The sequence below is a fragment of the Perna viridis genome, chromosome 5 (assembly GCF_037379345.1).
Source record: "Perna viridis isolate PV_CMFRI_1.1 ecotype Kerala chromosome 5, ASM3737934v1, whole genome shotgun sequence".
NCBI lineage: Eukaryota > Metazoa > Mollusca > Bivalvia > Mytilida > Mytilidae > Perna > Perna viridis.
In genome coordinates this window covers 47,960,728-47,979,667 of record NC_142449.1, presented here as the reverse complement: position 1 = coordinate 47,979,667, position 18,940 = coordinate 47,960,728, and the positions used below count along the sequence as shown (strand labels likewise).

General features: G+C 33.3%; 2 protein-coding genes across 3 annotated transcripts; both read right to left on the bottom strand.

Annotated features, from left to right (window-relative positions):
• Window positions 1-1,386: 1,386 nt before the first annotated feature.
• LOC148618022 (uncharacterized) lies at window positions 1,387-13,858 on the bottom strand. Of its 2 annotated transcripts, none has more exons than XM_088585821.1 (10): window positions 13,717-13,858; window positions 12,144-12,346; window positions 11,639-11,822; window positions 11,206-11,360; window positions 10,300-10,369; window positions 9,086-9,902; window positions 8,395-8,541; window positions 7,957-8,099; window positions 5,752-5,898; window positions 1,387-4,594 (listed from the first exon to the last, which is right to left on the bottom strand). In XM_088585821.1, exons 2-10 carry the CDS (start codon window positions 12,342-12,344, stop codon window positions 3,660-3,662), a joined length of 2,799 nt encoding a protein of 932 aa, XP_088441947.1. In that variant the 5' UTR covers window positions 12,345-12,346; window positions 13,717-13,858; the 3' UTR covers window positions 1,387-3,659. The 2 variants fall into 2 exon arrangements, with proteins under 2 accessions (XP_088441947.1, XP_088441946.1); XM_088585820.1 differs by lacking the exon at window positions 13,717-13,858 and adding an exon at window positions 13,368-13,503.
• A 2,586-nt stretch (window positions 13,859-16,444) lies between these two features.
• Window positions 16,445-18,940, bottom strand: LOC148618021 (conodipine-P3-like). Its single transcript, XM_088581675.1, has 3 exons — window positions 18,800-18,940; window positions 17,928-18,104; window positions 16,445-16,694 (listed from the first exon to the last, which is right to left on the bottom strand). Exons 1-3 carry the CDS (start codon window positions 18,800-18,802, stop codon window positions 16,461-16,463), a joined length of 414 nt encoding a protein of 137 aa, XP_088437801.1. The 5' UTR covers window positions 18,803-18,940; the 3' UTR covers window positions 16,445-16,460.

Below are 18,940 nucleotides of genomic sequence, written 5' to 3'. Positions count from 1 at the left end.
CGAGTTATGTTCCGAGTCAGAATGAGTCATGATTAGATCATGTCCTCTTGGTTAAGCACCGTTCCTTATGTTAGATACTCTTTTAAAACACCCACTTTCCTTAATAGTTCAAGTCACAACCCCGTAAATCAATCCAATCCTCCTTTTTGTGGGTATGGCACCTTGTGGTTTAACTCCATAAAGATCTTTACCATTGCCCATGGGCACCAAGTGTCAGTGAATGTCAGCAGTGTAACATGACTGCAAATTTTTTGTTGTCTTGAAAAAAATCATTTAGTTGCTTCCCTAACAAACCTGTTCATCTACTTGATCCAGAATATGTTGAGGTAATGTAGATTTGGTTTATTGTTCAGTGGAAGCTTATGGATGATAAGCTAACAAATAATTGCATCTTCCCTTTCCTTTGAGAACTTGTTTTCATCCAGTCAGAAAGAAAGTTTATGCTCCCTTAAGGACGTAGATCTAGGGTAAGGAACATAACTTATGAAATCAGTGATATGTTAGTGTTATATTCAATTTCACCAAATCTTCACAAACTTTTGTTTGAAGCAGCATAAAATGAATCCAAGTTAATTAGATGCTTACATAGGATTGATGTAAAATGCTGAATACAAATGTTTGAATGATTTTGAAGAGTTGTGTTCCTTACCCTTGGTCTACCTCCTTAATCTCTCAAATTACGAGATTGAAATATAACATCATGCTGTGTTAGGGTTTGGTGGTATCAGTTTACATGGTGGGTGAATTTTAAATTCCATGAGTTCATTACTGCATTTATGTTTATAAGGAAAATTTTGCTTTTCAGTATGACTAAATATGTTGTCTGACAGCATTACCGAAACCCCAGATATTCTTCATCTTAACATAGTTCAGTGCATATATGTGTATGTGAAAGACACAATTAGAAAATCAAGTTGATTTTTATTTTTGGGTTTTCTAATCCTAAATGATATTTATTAGTCCTTTACCAGCAACTTTTGCTGAAGGGGACTTTAGGTTAGCTCTCCATCTGTCAGTCCAGCAAATCGGTTTTTGACGGGTTTTTTTTTTGTCATGCTTGATATTGGGTACATTGTTTAACAATGGCAAGTTACAGTTCAAGTTTGAATTATGTATGGTCCTTTGATTTTTTTGTGGAGTTATAGCATTTGGTCTAAGAAAATTATCACAATGACTCAGCTTTCTGCACCTTTTTCCTTGTTTGCAGAAATGCTGTTAAAATTTGGTACATTGTGTACATTGACAAGTTATAGATCAAGGTCATTATTATCCTTGGACTTAGAAAAATAATCCATTGTTTTTGTTAACAAGCTATGCATGAAGTTTGCATTCTGTCCTCTTCAACAGAAATGTCTCATGGAAGGGGACTTTGTAATTAAAAATGGATTGTCATTTTCTATCTACCTTTATTGCAAGTAGTCCTCAATATTTCATTTTTATACATCATAAATAATAGCACAACTCTGCATCACAATAATAAGCTATTAACAAATTTAATGGAACAAAGTCTTTTCAAAACTTGGTCCAGTCTAATGTTGTCACTTTATACAATGTATATTATGTACTTCATTAAGATTACAATGCTGCTATGAGACTAGACACCCTTTAGAATCAATTTGCAGGATTTGCTTTTGTGAAATTTGTTATGAATAATGTGATTTTTTATTACAGGATATTAAAATGGATCAGAAACTCAACAATGTCAACAGATCTGCATTTACTCCAATGCACCAAATACACTGTAACATAACAATATCAATTTAACAGCTTAAACTAAACAAAACCAGTAATTGTATATGCCAGATTCTACTGTCTATGTGAATCATTCTGGATTTTTACTAAGAAAAAAAAAGGTCAATAAATGTATGATTAAAAACATTTTAGCATAACAATTTCTAGTATTTCAAATATAAAAATGTAGTCTGAAAATGTAATATGTTTGTGGTATTACTACATTTTAAGCAACCAAAGGCATGAAAAAGTACCATCACATAGCTTTAAATACATGTCATCCCCTTTGATGATGTAAAAAGTAATATCAGTGAATATATCTGTATTTGTCACAAAAATATATTTTTAAAGTTTCTGCAATACTACACTTAATTTGAAGTGGCCTGCCAATAACTTCTTCAAGTAAGTAATATTGTTAACTTCAGGGAATAGAGTTGGTCATCCCATGATAAAATGACCATCACATGATGATCCTACGGTCCAGTGGTTGTCCATGTTTTTTATGTTCATTGTAATACATTTATGTCGTTTTTGTTGCTTTATGGTATGAGTTTTGTCCATCATTGAAGACTGTGGTGACCTATAGAAGTTTAATTGTTGCTTGGCTTTTGGGAGATGACTGTCTCATTGGCAGTCATACCACATCTCCTACTTTCATATTTCTTAGGTAGTTGACTTGACAATTGACAAAAAGATTGAAACTTACAATGAAACTATATTACTAATGAAAGGAGAGACAGTTTAAATCATCCTGTTAATTGTCCAGTTAAAAAAATATAAAATTTCATCAGGTAAAGGTCATTTAAATAAAGACCAGACCCATGAAGTAAACATTACTACTCACTGTAACAAAACGATTAGAATTAAATATAATTTTCACAATATATACATGTACCAGTACTGTATCATCTGACAGCACAAATAATATATATTTAACAATAAATAATAAACGCACCAACCAACAATAGATACTAAAAAATGTAAAAACTGTAAAACATAAAAAATGTCACCTTCCAACAGAAATAGGCATTTTCTTTACCCTGCATAGTAAAGTAAAATAAAATGATTTATAGTTTCTTCCAACTACACATGGTAACTACACATGAAAATCAAATGAAGTACAACATGATTATCCTATGCACTGAGTGTGAAATGATTCACATGTTTCAGTTTACATATGATTATCACATGATAAACATACATGTATATTAGTAAGCCACTATTTACATATAAATATCATATGTCAATAGTATCATTTGAATCGAGGAACACATGATCTCTATAATGTTTGCTTATGGCTGTGTAATAGGCCAGACAAAATAAAAATTGCTTCTTTGCCACTACCTACCAATCTTGTCTTCATTAAAGTTACCACTACGCCATTATTCATCAATCATATCTCAAAAACTTCTAGCTCATACTGGTAAAGGTTGATAATATGACTGTTAAATGAATAACAGTTCATTGATGGCAATAAGAATTTTAACTTAATGCATGCTACTGCTGCCCTACTTCTAAAATATTGCAATAAAAGTGTTTGCTGTCACATGCAATAAGAATATATGGTGAGTCACAGTTGATATCACAAGGATAGTATTGGCTTATTTGGAAATATCTTGATTTGTTTCAGGAATTTTACTTATTTTTTATCTTATTCTCACCATACATGGGTATGATGGTGATGAAGACCCTTGAGGTAAAATCTTACTCAAAACCAATATTCATAACAGAAAAGTCTGTAAATTCTCAAATAAATAAAGTAATATCAATCCAGCTGAATTACGGTTGGAATATACAAGTGTGTTTCTAACAGATTATTCATAGTGTGCCAGCGCAAAATAGAACATTTAACATCAATAGTAGTGTGGCTACATAAAAGAAGCTATGAAAAAAAATGAGTGAGAATATTTCTCCTGGCACAAAAAATATTAACAAAGGCATGTTAGGGATGGTTGCATGGTTGTTATGGCAACTGAAGATGAACAGTCAGAAACAGATGATACTGTGACTTGTAGAACTCCTGGTTCTCTGTCTGAACTTTGGTTTGCCTCAGAGATTGGGACAGCAACAGAAACAGCAGTAACCTTGGTAAAATTTTCTTTGTCACTAAATGTGTTTTGCAGTTCTTCTGAAAAATCTGAAATTCCTCCATCAGAAACATTTGTTGCAGATGAACCAGTCTTAATCTTACAAACAAAATCTGTTTCATTTAAGTTTTCATCTGGGTCTGATGTATGTTTTTCCTCATCAGAACTTGCACATGACAAAGAAGCATTTTCAAAGCCTTTGTCAGATTCACAAGAATCAGTGTCTTCAAGTTCATCACAAGAACACTCTTTTAATTTCGTGAAATGAGTGTCTGAGTCGTCATTTTCTGCAGAATGTGTCACAGACTCTTCAATGTCTCTAGAATCAAAACCCTTTGTAGCACTTGACTTGTTACCTGTTCCACAAAAAGCATCTGCCACTTTGTTATGGCTATTGTCAGCCTTACAATTGTCATCTTCCACCTTGCAAGAAACATTTTCAGTTTTATTTTCAGATTTGTCATATTCTCCTTTGCCGTAATCAAAACTTATCTCACTCTCAAAATTTTTTAAAAAAGTTTTATTTTTTACATCACAATTGTCCACATTTATATCCACACAACTTAGTCTCTCTTTATCTTTGGAGTATATACAAAAAGCATCATCCCTTTTAATTTGTTCAGATTTTACTGGCTCATCACTTGATGACAAGCAAGATCGGTTAATAGTTTCAGTTTTTTCACAGGTTTCTTTGGTCACAGGTAGGAATTCTTCTACCATTTTTTCTGTGCTTAATCTCTGGTGTATGACTCCAGATAATAGTGTTGCAGCTACTCCTAAAATATATAAAATAAAGATTGGTTTCTTCATATTATAGGGTTATAAAAATAACTACTACTACTGGTAAGTATTGAAGAAAAACATGAGGATTAAGAATCTTAGTGAGCACCCTCACAATACACCTCAAGCACACATTTGCAGGCCTTAGAACAACTTCAATCCCTGTACCCAAATAAAAGTGCCCCCTTTAACCAATTTCTGTGAAATAAAAGCCATCCAAGTTTTTATTGCTACTAACCATTCACTAAAATGTAAAGGAATTATATAAAAAAATGGAGGCACTATCCAGGTGTCACTAAAATCACCATGTCAACCTCTCAAAAAAGTGTTGCCCCTTGACAGATTTCTGCAGAAATCAATCACATTCAAGCTTTAATAACTACTAACCATTCACCAAAGTACGAATAAAATCCATCTTAAAATTATGCATTATCCAGGTGATAAGACTTAATCATTGATTAAACCCCCCTCCCATGAAAAAGTGGTCTCATTTGATTTTCAACTGATATCTGTGAAAGTCAATCCCATCCAAGCTTTTGTAGCTACTAACTATTCACCTGAGTTTGAAAAAAATCCTTAAAAAAAATTGTGTTTCATCCATGTGACAACCTAAATCATTAATTTTTCCCCTAAGTCCCCTCCCCTAGAGCGATTTCAGTGAAAATCAATTTTAACAGATCTGGATCATCCTTATCAATCTTATCTGTACTTGTATCAGTTTTGCCAGTTCTGAATCATCCTTATCAACTTTTATCAGTACTTGTATCAGTTTTGAAAGTTCTGAACCATCCTTATTAACTTTTACCAGTACTTGTATCAGTTTTGCCAGTTCTGAATCATCCTTATCAACCTTACCTGTACTTGTATCAGTTTTGATAGTTCTGGATCAGCCTTATCAACCTTACCTGTACTAGTATCAGTTTTGAAACATCTTTATCAGCCTTACCTGTATATACTTGAATCAGTTTTGACAGTTCCGAACCATCCTTATTAACTTTTACCAGTACTTGTATCAATTTTGACACTTCTGAACCATCCTTATCAACCTTTAACTGTACTTGTATCAGTTATGATAGTTCTGGATGAGCCTTATCAACCTTTACCCATACTTGTATCAGTTTTGACAGTTCTGAACCATCCTTATTAACCTTACCTGTACTTGTATCAGTTTTGACAGGCTGTAAATGAGTGATGGAGTGTTTCCTGGCTTTTCTTTTCTTACTACCAACCATAGGAGCACCTGTCTCTGAACACTTAGCTTTAATATGTGGTGGGACTGTTAACTTTATTTCCTTAGCACCTATGAATAACAATGCTCAGTTATTATAGCAATTCGAAATGGACTGATACCTCTTTCAATACAATGAACACATTAAATACATTATACCCTCCATTGCATGGGGTAAAATAAATACAAGTGGGCCTCAGAAGAATTTGCATAGCTCTCTTAATAGAATTTCCTCCTACATTATACCAATGTGTCCTACTACACCTGTGCAATATTTTGGACAGACTTTCAAGAATGATTAGCTGACATATTGACCTTAATATTTAAATTTTACCTACCCTCTAATGTGAAAGGGCAGTTTGCACTACCTGTAGGTACAGTTAACCATAACTGACCGTAATTCAAATATATTGGTACAGATTTATCATGAAGGTGATACTAGTTTATATTAAACTGCTTTAATATTCTAACAACAAACATGAGAAAGTATATTTACAATATCAACAATTCTGAAAAACATAATGGCAACTATATAACCTTTGGGGATACTCCTAAATAACACTTGATGAACTTCCTCAGACAATTAATTGGAAATTTGACAAAGGAGTTGAAGCTTTTACTAAAGGTAGACTAAAATTACTATTTGAAATGGTAAAAAGTTAAAATCCTCTTGTCATTTGTCCAGTTAACTACCGGTACCTAAGATATTTCATCATGTAATGGGTCATTCAATCAAGATAAGACTAACTCTATTACTCATTGTAAAACAGAACAATCCTGTCATTTCAAAGAAAAGGGGATGGCAATGGCTATCCACTAGAATATCACGAAGTAATCAAGAAACTTTATATCAAATCTGACTTCAGTAGAAGTACAGTCGAACCTCGATGTGTCGAACTCGGATTAGTCGAAATCTCGGATAACTCGAACTACTTACGAAGTCCCAACAAAACTCCCTTTACTCCAATACAATTTTACCTCGGATGAATCGAAATCTCAGATAACTCGAGGTAATCAATCAGTCCCCTCGATAGGACTTCGAGGTTAATTAACCCTGATGTCTCGAAGTCAACTAATTAGTCGGAAAACTGATTGTTTTATTACAAACCATGATCGAAGTGTGTTTTAACAACAATTAGCGTGGCTATTTGAATTAATTTGTTGAAACTCTTTATTGTTTGATTTGTTTATTTAGTTAATTTAAAATTGCGCGTGTTGTTAAAAGAAACAAATTTTATTAATGACTCGTCGGAATTTACACTAACAGTGATATCGCATAATTTGATATTTTGAATTTTTTTTTTTAAATAAATGAATTGTAAGGGTATCTGACTATTTAATGAAACATCAAATATATGACAGTAAGAGTATTTCATAGACTACACTCGTTTTACAAGTGAATCTGAAATTTTTTCGTAATATTGTAGAGCACATGGTTTGACGATACTCCTGATTGTGAATCAAACAAAGCAGCATGTCATGAACTATGGAGTTTTTAATATAGAAAAAAATAAAAAGGAAATTTCACTAAAACGCTCGCTGCCATTAAGTATTTCGAACATGATATACATACAAAAAAAATATCTGCCGATATGAAACGCATGACATTACGAATACCGTGTTAAGTGAAGCACATGTACATGTACAAGCATAACAAATGATGTAAATACAGAAACAATCATGGACCAAACTACTGGTATTTCCGGTTTATTCTCGACCTCGGATTACTCGAACCTCGGATAACTCGAACATTTTTGCATGGTCCTTTCGACTTCGACTTAACGACGTTTGACTGTATTAAGAAATTTCCAAAAGAATGTCACAGAGATATTATCTTCTACACAGAATTACCAGTAGCCATTCCCGAATTGTACATTTGCAATTCACAGCAGAGAACTTATAATTCAATCCTGCAAAATTATTTCACATTGCATAGATTATGTAATTAACTGTCAGAACAAGTGGCTTTGTGTTGACTACTGTAAAGTTTTGTACATTGTGTGAGGCTTAAAAAGACTTGCAACTGAAAAAGTAAAAATATCATTTTTTTTCAGTGAATTCAAGAACAAATGATTGTACACATCATATTACACATGGTTTGTTTAGAAACTGTGAGTAGATATGGCATACCTGACTTTGATGATGAATTTTCCAGACCAAAATAACAGGGCTCACTTTCTGAACTGGTCCTTCCAATAGTTCTCTTTGGTTTCACCACTTTGTCTATAGAGCAAGCTGGAAGGGTTTTTATATGAGCCTCTAGATCAAAATCTCTAAAAAATACACTGTACATTTAACTCTACTTCTGGGCATTCAATACAACAACTTCATAATTGCAAGAATACCATTTAAAAAATTTCTTTTGAGTCATAGCAATTATTGTCACAGTAACCATAAACTCGTTTATCATCAGATACTTATTACTGGAGACCCAGTATCTATCACAAAAGGCAAGAATAAGGGTATGCAAAATATAAAACCATTTGCGATATAATATCGACATCTGTAATCAATACATCAAATCAACATGTTGTTATCTGTACATATGATGCAATACAATTTACTTACCCAGTTCTGTACCTGGCCGATACATCAAATGTCGTCCTGTTTTTCTCAGACTCTGACATGGTACGCTTTCGAATCTGTCGGGGGTACACAGATAATACTTCATCACCAAGGTCTTCAGCTCTCCTCCCCAGAAAAGATTCTTTAAAACTGAATAAAAAAAGGCATAAATAATCAAACGATCAAAACCTGAAAGTATTTCAAACATGATATACATAAATTTTGTGGTCATTACAGTAGAGTGTTTAATCACTGAATTTTATCGTATTTTTAAGACAGATATTTTGTTGGGGTTCTAGCATGGATTTCACAAAAGTTGTAAGTTTAAAATTTATCATAAGTAATGACATCACAACAGAAATAACATGCGTTTTGATGTTATAACATACATTCAATTTTACAATGAAGATGTTTTTTTATTAAAATTTACTGTTAGTCTCAAACACTTCTGCTGTAAAATATATACCAGGCAGGAAGCTTTTCATTTATTTTTTTTTAAGCTGAAGTAAAGAAATTTTCAAGGAATGCAAATACGTGCTAATGCATATTCATAAGAGACAGAGCAGTTAATACTTGAAACATTAAAAAATATTCAATAAGGGAATGAATGCCTGAGTATATAATATAACAAGAATGAATATTGTGAATATGTCAAAGAGACAACAACACCATTGGGATGAAAAAAAAAACTTACTTTATTCCTTTAAACCCAGTATCTGTTTTCATGGCTGCCAGCCTTGCTTTAGATGGTTGAATAATACCTTCATTTATTAACTCTTGGTATTTCTGTCCTCGGTTACGCCGTCTAGACTTTCTAGTTGGTTGACAATCCTCATCTTTTAGCATTTTTTCTCCTCCATTTTTATCATACTGGTCAGACTCTATTTTTATTCTTTTTTCTTGACTTTTGTAAAATTCAGCTATGCTCTCTGAGTAACATCTTTTCCTCTTGTATTCTTTCACCTCACAAGATTCAGGTGGCTTTGGATGAACAGCTTGACTTTTTGGTCTACTCTCCTTTTTCAGGCAGAAATCTTTTAACCTCTGTTTAGTCTCAGATAAAAATTTAGTCTCCGTCTTAGGGAGAAGCATCTGCCCAGCAGTAGAACTTTTTATATTAGCTTCCTCTTGTTGTGCAGCAGCTTTTCGAGTAAATTCCAATAGGTTTCTTACTGCAATGCTGGTATGGTAGGACTTCTTGCCCTGAGAAGGTGGAATAAATTTAGCAGAAGACATTTGGGGTTTTTGCAGGACTTCTGCTGGTTCCTGCTTTTTCAATCCTGTGTCCATTGGTGGCATAGTAGTCTGGTTCCCTTCCACATTTTTAAATGTGGATAGATAAAGTTTGTTTATAATATGGTCCATGACGATTTTTCCACAGGAATAAATTGAATTATCAGTCTCATCAACACACTGATCCTGGTTACCTTGCACAGCTGGAGGCAAGTTTGGACTCAATCCAATGTTGTCCATCTTTGAAGTTTGTCTCACAGACAAATTTTGTGCTGCATCTATAAGTATAAAAACACTTTGCTATAGTTCCATTTAAAGAGTATTTAAATTACCATAATTAGTATGGTACCTTCATATATTAATTTTTTTCAGTGGAAGACTCAGGATGTTCACTCTCTTCATCTAAAATGGAGAAAAAATGAAAATTTTAACCCAAGTTAAACCCCAAAATATGTGTGCTTCACTCGTTTGGTAATTAGCTATTCCTATGCAACCCACAAAAGTAGTAAAAGAAGTATCAGAATGAAATTGCAAGCTTTCCACGCAATTTAAAAATATCAAGCTAACCGTGTACTTCAGTTGCATTATAATTATAATTAAAATTATACTATGTTTGAAATTGACATTGTCCAATCTCAGTTTCACAGGGGCTAAATTTCTTAGCCTTAGGCATACCTAAATTTTCTTCTATCTTCACTGTCTTCTCTTCAACAGATAATTGCTTCTCAACTCCTATGGACAATCCCTGAAAATATATCAATAAAATATAAATCATTGTAATTTTATTCTACACACACTATAACCACCCTTAGAATCAATTTTTCCAGCATAATTTATTCTTAAAATTTTCAGGAGCCCTTAACAATCAAAATAGTGTCAAATTCTTACATGCAGTTGCATTTTACAGTACTGTTGTCTATCACCAACACATTTATGCAAGAAATTGTTTATTTATGATAATATGTAATGTCAAACCTTATCAAATAAAATGATTCACATGGTGCAGCACAGTATAACTCAAGACAGTTCAAAAACTGAATAGTTGAGTCAAGTATGGACATGCCATTCTAGTTGGATACAGCTCTGAATTTGGATTGGGATTAATATTTGACTCAATATAAGAATTTAATAAGAATCACTGTGGCCCTTTTTGGCTCCTAATCTCATCATGGTTTCAGTCATAACCATTAATATAAATCTGAGCATTCCTTTGAGGGGATATGGCACTTCGGCATACAATTTCTAAGAGATTGATTCAAGTTGACTAAAATTATTATCCAGACATCAGTAAAGTGTTTGTTTCTGGTCCCCTTTTTGGTCCATAATTCCAAATCAATTCAAGACACAAACTCTAAAATCAGTCCAATTTTTTTTGTGGTATGACATCTTGTGGTACAATTTAATAAAGATTGATACCGTTTATTTATGCTACTGTCTGGAACCAAATTGCCTACAGATGTCGGACAATCAGGATGAGACTGGTAACAGCAATTACCATCATATGATGGCATTTTTTTTGGGTCATATTAAAAGGTAAGCAGGTTAAGTGGGATCAATAAGTTTTCTCTACTGAAATCCTACCTGGTGTGTTGGCCATTGATACATTGGTTGTCCTGTAGTACTAGGGGAAATAACTGTCTTGTTAGTTTGGTCTGGTTCCTTGCTGGTCATAAACTGGTGATTTTTCACCTGGTTTCCTTCCATCAATAAACTTAGCCCTCCCATATTTGATGGATCTGTTTGAATAAATAATAAATTAATTTTTCATCCTAATTTCCTTCAAGTAATGATCAAAAGTGAAAATGATGAAGATAAAAAAGATAAAGTCATTCTTTAACTAAAACATAATTTAATTACTTTTTTGGTTACTTTTTTACTGAATCATAATTATCTAACTTGTAATATACTTGACTAAACGTGTGTAATTCAAAGGACAGTTTTCAATACACAAGGAAAGAATTAAAATATTTAAATTCTTAAACTTCTGCTCAGTCATAAGTTCATTTTTTCTTACCAGCAAGTTTTCCAAGAACAATTGGATTGCCATCACCAGAAAGACAAGTACCAACTGTGGGTGGCCTTTCATTGGTTGGTTTGGTGGTTGCCTTGGCTACACCTGGAACTTGATTTGATTGGTTCATTCTCTCAGGGTTGTGCCATTTGTAATCTGGGTTGGCTCTCATGAAGGCATCTTTATACTGAAAAGTAAAGTTCGTATGTTTTTTTTTGTAGGAAAATTGATGTTCATGGCAACCAGGGAAAGCAAAAATGTATTAAATACTAAATATCATAAATTTCTTTTTTTCCTTTTTTCACAAGAGACATTGCAAAAAAAACCAAGGATTTCACACAAAAATACAGAGTACTTTTAAAACTAGAATTATACATTTGTTTTTAGCCCCCAAAAAAATCAAAAAAGTATTTTTGTAACTTGGTTGAGATATGATATGCACAACTTGCTTAACTATGAATTCATTATATAATATCTAATCATAATCTAATGTATGATTCTTTCATACCTGCTTGGCTAAATCTGTATACTGTACTTTTTCTTCTTCACCAATATTGGCCCACAAATCCCCAAGTATTCTAGTCACACTTCTGTTATCAAGGTGTGGATTTCTTTCTCTTACCATTGTCCTGTGCCTTTTACAGAAAATCAAAAAGGCATTCATTGGGCGTCGAACATCCTTCTTGTCAAGATCTGGATCCCCATCCATGACTGGAATAGTAAACAATGAGGTTTAGTATGGTACTTTAAAATGGATCGTAACTGGACCACTTTATGATGTAATTCTATTTTGAGGATAGTTGGTTTCAATTTTCATAGTGACAGAATTAAGCTATATTTTTATTTTTTTTTACTTATCAAGGAACATTTATTTAGTGTTACTTTATAACTAAAATAACACAAACTGCCTGCTATTTTTTTTAAATAGTGTAATTTCTGTATAAATACTGAAAAAAAATAAGTATGATTTTGATTTTTTTTTATTTAACATGTATTTCATTTTATTATATCTTAATACAATTTTTTTGCATTTACAAAGGATTTGTAGGATTAATGCACAAATTACAAAATCCTCACCCATATTTCAAAACCATTTCTTACTTCATACATACAAGTCCATATCAATTCTTTTTCTCTCAATAGTACAAATATGTTATTTTTTCCCTCTCTACAATGTAGCTTATTTAATATAACAAGGTAATGTTGTTGCAACAAAGTATTTTTTTTTTTTGGCTTGTTAGTATGACTATGTCGATTTCTTAATACCCAATTGGTCCCCATCAAAGAGACTAACCAATCAAAATACCACTTTATAACAGGTGTCAACTTCAATTTCAACACAGCTGATCGAGACATTAAGTACGAAAACAGTTCACAGGAAGACAATTCAAATAATTTTAAGCAATAAATTGTTAAAAATTTTTCATAATTTATTTTTAATACTACATCTGACGTGTCGTACACTTCAGCAAGGGTCACATGTTTCTGTTCAAAATCCATGCGCAAAAATTCTGACGACACTGCGCAATCTCTCTTTTCCCGAAAAATAACAACAAACCAAAGAAACCAATAACATGAAGACTTAAAAAGAAATTTATTTTTCAATAAACGCAATGTGTGATATGCCACACTAACAGAAAACTAGCTGAAACTATCATACAACTCTGACAAGCAAAGTACAGAGAGTTTTCAGCTTCTAAACTGCACTCGGCATTTCAAAGTATATACTTACACGTGTCGCCTTGTCGCCTGAAATACGTAAAATTTTCACAGAAAATGTACCAACATATGGCCATTTTTCACTGGATAATCACAATATTCAACTTTTTACGAGGATATTTAGCCATGTAAAGGTTAAGTGTGTCCAAACCAACTTAATTTTGTTGCCTAATTATGAGTAACAATGGCAGCCCGGCTGACATAAGTTTGAAAAAGTCAGAACCATGCGGCGAACATGTTCTAGCGATTATTCTCGACCACAAACATTGTTGTTCCTGTAATGTACTATAAAACTTAACGATAGTTGATTTTCTACTTCTTTTCACTCATGGTGTTGAGAAACTATAAGAAAATAAACTTACCGGACGCTTCTTTCGAAGTAAACAGTGCGATGTTTGGTCAAAATTAGGTCAAGGTCTGAACAGCTGACAGGGTACGGGTTAAGGTACCGTTATTCAAATAAGCCTCATATATGAACGTCCGGCAATAATAAATGGCAAGTTAAAATAATATTTTCTATATTAAACATGATGAGATGCCGAAATTTTCTTTGAATGATAATCATTTCTATTTTTAGATTTTTGCTATATTGGCCTCAAAGGGTGACTTTTTTATTCAAATGGTACTATCTCCTAGCCCTCACTGCTCTAAATAAATATGGGTTTTGCGTGTTATTTACACAGTGATTGCAAAAAAAATCCTGCTTTTCGTTCTACCTGAGCACAAAAATGAACACAACTAGAAAAAGCATACTTAACGCAAATTAATAGTGTTGCGCTCGTGTGTTTGCGCTAATATGGTTATAAAAAAATGTGTGAATTCTGCGCTCCCAGGTTTGCGCTAATATGGTTATAAAAATATGTGAATTCGATCGCATCTATATCTATATCGAATACATTTTTTTTTTTGCATCTTGTTAATTTGGTTGAAACTAATTCGTTGTACGAATTAATGTATTCATTCTATACAACCACTTGTACATATGCATCATTTTTCCCAGCGAACACAGGATAGCTATAAGTTATATATTATAAAAATTATCGTATCTGCATCTTAAAGGGGTAAAATAAAGTCTACTCGTCGTTAACGCGTAAGACATAGGCAATTTGATTTTTTGTGGGGGGGCTGGTGGAAACCTCGGAATTCTAATATACGCTTCAGATGCTGATTAAACCATTTTTCCTTTTTTTTTTTTTTACGAAAATCGATATTTGTTGTGTAGGTCTGTTTTCCATGTCTGGTCTTTGTCCCTGGATTACATTCTTTTGATTACCGCTATAACCTTGGTTCCTTTGATTATTCTCTCAGATCTAGAGGTTTATTTCCAAATAGTTCCATGTTCCTGATGTACATGATGTTTTTTTTTATTTCCTAAGCACATTCCTGTTGTATGTTTAAATGTATTTATTGTCAGTATTTATATGAAGACGTATTAATAAAAGCTTAATAGCGCTTGTTTCCGAATTACGTTTGTCAAAATTTGTGGATCTATTTTGTACATATGTTTGATTTATACAAATAAAATATCAAAATATGTTTAAACAGAGTTGCACCCGTTCACCCACTACCCACCCCTTCCCGGAAATAAAGTGGTCCTTGCATGAGCGATGTTTGAATGGTGTCTCTTACTATTAAGAGCTTGCATTATCCATTGGACAGAAGATTATGGAACAGAAACAACTACCGATATACAGGAACACAATGTCATAGAAAACTGAAAGCAAATGAACACAATCCGGATGTCATCATGCATCGCTTGTCTCGCAACAGTACGTATTTGATTTGTTAGTACCATGTCCATTTTTTTTTTTCACGAAAAGAAACGAAAAGAATCAAATGAATCGGTCTCTAATCTGGTGATGAACATAATTTCAGCGGTGGAACTATAACAGCTTGAGTTTGCTAGCAGAATTTAAAATATATTTTATTTAAGACAAAAATTTCATTCGCAATAGCGGATGGAATGTCTCCACAGATGAACAGAAAATTGTTCATTGTACAACAGAGCTTGTCGATGAGTTTGATGAGGTTTGTTGAAATAAAAGTTTCAACCTAAAACCGCCTAAATCTTCCCCCCCCCCCCCGACAACCCATGCTTTGCAATTTTTAGGGTGGCGCACACCCGCCATGCCCCGCCTGCATCCGCCCCTTCTTACTCCGCACATTATAGTTATTGGTATGTGCCAATGATGTCTATCCACAGTCAGGAGATATTAGTCATTAATGTATCTATATCTTTATATTACTTTTTAGTTTGATTTGGAAAAATTGTCATCTTTCTGTTTCCGTGGACTTTATTTTTAATTTTAATGTTTTTTTGTCGGGGCCTTTCAGTGTATTAGCTCTTGTTGAAGACCTGGCTTCTGGTAATTTCTGACAATATTTTCTATTTTGGATTTAGGTTTCGTTGCGTTTCACAACATCCGTTCCTATTCCATTAAATGCATCATTGAAGGAGTATAATTTAGTGGTATCGGTAGTATAGTTTCACCCAAATTAGGCGGCTAATGATAGTCCAGATAACCTTTTACCATACAAAAATATTTTGACTAACTTTTTCCCGACACACTCGGTATAGTTTCGCTTTTTACCCTCTGACCTTAAAGACGCTCTTCCGTGGAAACGCAAGTCACCTGATCGTAATTCTGTTTCCCGATTGGCCAAATACTGATAACTTAGTAGCGATCGGAAAAACTGTAGTGAAAATTGAAATTACATGCAATGTGATATTTCCTGAATGAAATGTGGAAAATTATAAGTAGAACGAACACATTTTATTTTACTCCGTCAGCTATCTTTTTTTTGCAAGATAGTGCTTGTTTACATTAGTCCTATGATCCGTATATTAGGAATAAAGAAACTCCTTTAATTTCGGCAGCATCTAATACGAATCAAACTTGAAAAGAATATAAATTTGTACGTGAATTTTATGGACATTGGGTTCTGGATGAAAAAAGTTTTTTTTTTTTTTTTTTTTTCTTTCAATGTGTAAAAGGACCATTTTATGTTTATTTAACAAAAAAAAAGGTTTGGGACCTAGTCTATTATATACACTCTTAGAAGATATATAAAGTTCATAAACAAACCAGCTAGCGTTCTTTGAACTTTAATTCAAGAACATACAAGATTTCGTCCAACTTTCGGAGCACCATGACGGAGAGGGTTGTTCGAACGCGAAGCCAGCGAATCCTTTGACAGCTTCATAATAAGTCAGTGCCGCGGTTCTGCAAGCGGCATGGTCGGGGAAAATAAATCTTTTCTTTGCATTGATACATGCACTGTACATATTGTTTAAAAAGGTACGGTCACAATCTGCTTTTGTTTTTCCGATAAAATCTGCCTACAAAAAATAATGAGGTACACATGTTATAATTTATAGACACAATTGCTTATTAATAGCTGTTGTTTGTTTTCCTTCTTCTTTTTTTTGTGGATAGTATTTGCATATTTGCTAAATCTCTGGGTTTTGTTTGTTTTTCATGATATCAAGAATATCGACCAATTACTAGTACATGGCCATTGATAGCCAATCCCCTTTTGATAGTGTGTCCCTACATAGATAGAAACAAGGGCCTTTGATATCGACGTTTGGCATTTGCGTCGATTTTGTCCTTTTATTTGCCCTAATGATTCTAAGAGTAATCAAATAAACCAAGGTTCTAGCAGTAATCAAAATAATGTAATCCAGGGACAAAGACCAGACATGGAAAACAGACAAACACGACAAAGAATATAAAGTAACTAAAATAATACATACAAAGTAACAAAAGTAAATGAGCAAGTCGGACTCCACTAAAAACTGGGAGCATGGACCAGGTGAACCGGTAGGGTAAGCGTCCTCTGCTTTTGTAGAAACACCCGCCGAGTTGCTCATAAAAAGTCAAGTCCGGGGTAGAGGAAGAGTAATCAAGGGAACCAAGGTTCTAGCAGTAATCAAAAAGATTGTAATCCAGGGACAAAGACCAGACATGGAAAACAGACATACACAACAAAGAACATAAAGTAACTAAAATCATACATACATAGTAACAAAAGCTAATGATGGAAGTAAGATTTCGAGCATGGTAAGTTGAAAGCACTCTTTTTTACACCGACTTGATATAAAAATATATTTTCAGCACTTCCAACATCAAAGGACACTGAAACTTCTAAATTTACGACATCAAAAGCATGTAAGATTTATATTAATTGAAAAAGAAATACAAATTACATTAAACACCTAGAAGCCATAGTATAGTATCAAAATGGCGTTGATGTTATAAAGAAAAAACACCAAATCGGTGCAAATAATCGAAAATCTATAAAAATCAGTACAAGTATGTGTCATATTTGTAATTTTTTTCTATACACAGGGTCATGTGACTTACTTGTGTTTCATATCAATAACGAAGAAAGCTAATACAAGTTTTATCGTTGATTGGGTTTGGCTGTTATTTGAACGAAACGAGGATGAGAAACACCATACCTTTGATTTATATTAAGTTTGTTGGAAATATACACTATTTTTGTCTCACAACTAAAAATAAAGCGATAATTTGCGAATTGTGTGCTGAAAAGGATAAAATGTACATACACAGTAATAACAAATATCATGGCGGTTACACGAAGGTGTGAATGTGTCTTGGTAGAAGAAATGGATTCCAAGAGGGATGCTGCATCCATTAACATATTGGTTGGTTTGGCATCTATCAGCCGCGGTACATTGTACCAACAGAGACAACAGTACAGCATTTAGTACTGAAGTGGTTCGCTAAAACAAAAAAAAGGAAACGCATTATTTTTCTGTTGTAAGCTACTTGTCTTCATTTAAAGTCTTAATTTAAGCTTCATTGTTGTTGCTATCCAAATTGTAAAGCATACATGTGTACATGTTCTAATGATGTCCGAACCATTGCTCGCGGTCAAAAATGTAGTGCTCATTGTTCTTACTTGCTGAACTTGCTTTACATCATATTCAGGCTGGCACTATTTATATGAATGCAATGTTTCCGTGTAAAAAGGTTACTTCTAAGCGCGCAATCGGAACTACTCGGCCATTTCCGCTACACTAAAAAATTTTTTTTTTTTCTTTTGTGCAACGAGAAAGGCTGATGAGTTCCAATTGTCTGGGACGATTAAATGGAAAGTTAACAATTCGAGTTGAAACGTTATTTTACAGATTTGTTTCCTCGTTGGTCAAACTAATGTGGAGTAAAATATACATAATTTAAAATATCTATATGTATATATGATAAAACAGTTTATAGATATGTTATCAGTTATTCCCAGTATAATACATGTAATTTACCAGCTACATGTAGATTAAACAAATATTTAAACGAAAATCAGTGATTTGACTCTCTTCTTACCCTCTTTAATGAGGCGAATTTACCGCATACACGATAGAAAAAACTACGTTTTTCCGAAGTTTGTATCATTATAAATCATAATATATTTAATACTCACCATGTTCTGTTATGGAAATTTATTTTTAAATGTGACCAAATAAGAACTAGTAAGTCGTGATAAAGTCCGAACTCTCTGAACTTTAGGATTTCTGTTGATCCTGATGTAATGACATTCTTATTTTCGTTCTTGTGGTCATTG

What these genes read in the sequence shown, in the direction of transcription:
- LOC148618022 (XM_088585820.1), bottom strand. Translation starts at nt 13,431, where the DNA reads ATGGCCATATGTTGGTACATTTTCTGTGAAAATTTTACGTATTTCAGG. An exon ending in TGTTCTTGGAAAACTTGCTG is followed by an intron (nt 11,361 to 11,638) that starts GTAAGAAAAAAT and finishes TTATTCAAACAG; the next exon opens with ATCCATCAAATATGGGAGGG. An exon ending in TCGGCCAGGTACAGAACTGG is followed by an intron (nt 8,100 to 8,394) that starts GTAAGTAAATTG and finishes TGTATTTTTTAG; the next exon opens with AGATTTTGATCTAGAGGCTC.
- LOC148618021 (XM_088581675.1), bottom strand. An exon ending in ATGATATTTGTTATTACTGT is followed by an intron (nt 16,695 to 17,927) that starts GTATGTACATTT and finishes TATTTTTTGTAG; the next exon opens with GCAGATTTTATCGGAAAAAC.